The 2,500-nt window shown below is 45.7% G+C and overlaps 1 protein-coding gene across 1 annotated transcript in view; it reads right to left on the bottom strand.

The window, feature by feature from the left end:
• Positions 1 to 2,449, bottom strand: part of LOC149130487 (uncharacterized) — a 25,528-nt gene extending 23,079 nt beyond the window's left edge. The window contains exon 1 of the mRNA XM_089343931.1: positions 881 to 2,449. Within this exon, the coding sequence (XP_089200057.1) occupies positions 881 to 2,336 (1,456 nt within the window). The 5' untranslated portion in view covers positions 2,337 to 2,449. The remainder of the gene's footprint in view (positions 1 to 880) is intronic.
• Between the last annotated feature and the right edge of the window lie 51 nt (positions 2,450 to 2,500).

Below are 2,500 nucleotides of genomic sequence, written 5' to 3'. Positions count from 1 at the left end.
GATAATGTACTTCTCGAGGGATATGAAAAATGCTCAAGGCTGAAATGCTTTTTATCATTGATGTAATCAGGATTGACCTGGAATTTCACTTTTCCAATTATAACAGGAACGTGAAGCAACTTGTAGTGTGTATATATGTTCACCTTGAAAATAACTACACACACGTGCGCGCACACGTAACATCTACGGATACATTTTATTTTTTTTTATTCTTTTATTTGACAGCAGCCATGCTGGAGCACTTTCTTGAAGAGTTTTCTTTTTGCCGAACAATTCGACCCCAGTAATTATTTTAAAACCTGATGCCTATTCTATCGGTCTCTTTGCCGAACCGCTAGGTTAGGGGGACGTAAACACACCAACACCGGTTGTCAAACGATGGTGATGGGAAAAACACAGAAACATGGTCACAAGCATGGTAAGACGATTCCTTCCCAACCACATAATTCTGGTGGTTGAGGGAAACTGAATGAAGCATGTCATATATATATATATATATATATATATTCATTTATTCATATACTTGTTTCAGTCATTTGAATGCGGTCATGCTTGAGCACCGCTATAAAGAGTTTTTTAGTCAAAGAAATCGACTCCAAGACCTGTTCTTTGTAATCCTAGTACTTGTTCTATAAGTCCATTTTGCCGAACTTCTAAGTTACGGGGACATAAACAAAACAACATCGGTTGTCAAGCGATGATGGGGAGGACAAACAGAGACACAAAGACACATACACATAAATATATACATATATATATATATATCACACCACGCCTGTGCCAATTAAAAATATATTTCGAAGTACATATATGTGTATATATGAGTGCGTGTGTGCGCTTGTGTTTATTTACAAATACTATGAACAACACGTGTACTTACCGGACTTCCGATGGTGCGAAGATCGAACGTAAACAGAGGTGCACTTGTCGGCGGCAGCTACTGCGGCCACAGCTCCAGACCCCATTGCCATATCGCCGGGAAGACGTCCGAACGCGGTGTACGCGTCCAGGCAAGGAGGCGCCGGTGCTGTTTGGTTCATGTAGGCTATCATGCGACGCATCTCCTCCAGGGCGTTGGCTTGCATCAAAATGTAGTTCTTGGCGAGCAGCAGGGTCGCAATTTTGGAAAGCTTGCGAACGGACGGTGAGTGGGCGTACGGGATGACTGCCCTCAACTCGTCCAGCGCGTCGTTCAAATCGTGCATTCGTCTTCTTTCTCGAGCATTGATGTTCAATCTAACCATTTTTTGTTCACCGTGTTTCTTTTTGCTGCTGCTGCTGCCGCTATGACGATGGTGATGGTTATTATTATTATTATTATTATTATTATTATTATTATTGCTAATACTGTTGGTGCTGTGGTGGTGGTGGTGGTGGCGGTGATGGCTGCTGCTGCTACAACTGCTACTGCTGCTGCTACTGCTGATATTACCACTGTTGTTGTTGTTGTTGTTGTTGAGATGAAAGTAGTTCTGGTTACTGATGTTGTGGTTCAGGTTGCTGTAGATGGTTGTGGTGGTGGTGGTGTTGGTGTGGTTATGGTGATGATGGTGTTGGTGGTGGTGTTGCTGGCTGTTATTGGTGGTGGTGATAGTGGTGGCGGCGGTGGCGAGTGTTGTTGTTGTGGTATTCGTTGCTGTAAAAGTGTTGTTGTTGTTGTTGTTGTTGACGGTGGTGGTGGTGGTGGTGGTGGTGGAGGTGGTGGTGGTGGTGTTAGGGCCTGTTGCCGGGTTGTTGGCGGCGGCGGCGGCGATGATGGAAGACGTAGTGATAGTGGGGGGGATTTTGGTTATATCAGTTGCAGGGATGGCGGTGCTGCTATGAGCGGGACTCCCGTTCGCGTAGTGCGAGTCGTCGGCGGGAGCACGGTCGCTATTAACACAAGAAGGGCTGATGCTGATAGCGGCGGTGGCCGCTGTTGTGGCTGTGATGCTGTGACTTCCGTCGATAATATGGGGCGGCTGGTGATGATGATGATGATGATAATGCTGCTGATGATGATGTGACGTTTTGCTTGAAGTGTCGTTATGGTTACTTCCGTTGCTGTTAACGTCGTCGGCGTCGTCGGCGTCGTCGTTGTTGTTGCTGTTATTGTGTTGTTGCTGTTTGTTCAGGAGCAAAGTGTTTTCGTATGCGCCACCTCTGATGTTCATACCGTCATTTGCGGCCATCAACGTTGCTGTAATACTGCTGGCTTGTTCGAAACCGAAGCCTAGACGGATGCCCACCCCTGACCCTACTCCACCCAACCGCATCCTTGCAACCACACCCTCACCCAATCTCGATCCGCCTTCTCCTTGCTCCCGTGCCTCCTCCTGCATCATTCCGACTCCCATTGCTTTTACTACTACTACTACTACTACCACTACCACTACAAATACTATTGCTGCTGCTGCTGCTGCTACTAACAAAAACAAACAAGCAAAAAAAAAACAAACAAAAAAAACACAATGATTCTTTCAGATTCCTCGCCTTTCTCTATATATTTCCTATTACCACC

Source organism: Octopus bimaculoides, chromosome 28 (genome assembly GCF_046866305.1).
Source record: "Octopus bimaculoides isolate indiv1 chromosome 28, ASM4686630v1, whole genome shotgun sequence".
Classification (NCBI taxonomy): domain Eukaryota; kingdom Metazoa; phylum Mollusca; class Cephalopoda; order Octopoda; family Octopodidae; genus Octopus; species Octopus bimaculoides.
This window is presented reverse-complemented; position numbering and strand designations above follow the sequence as displayed.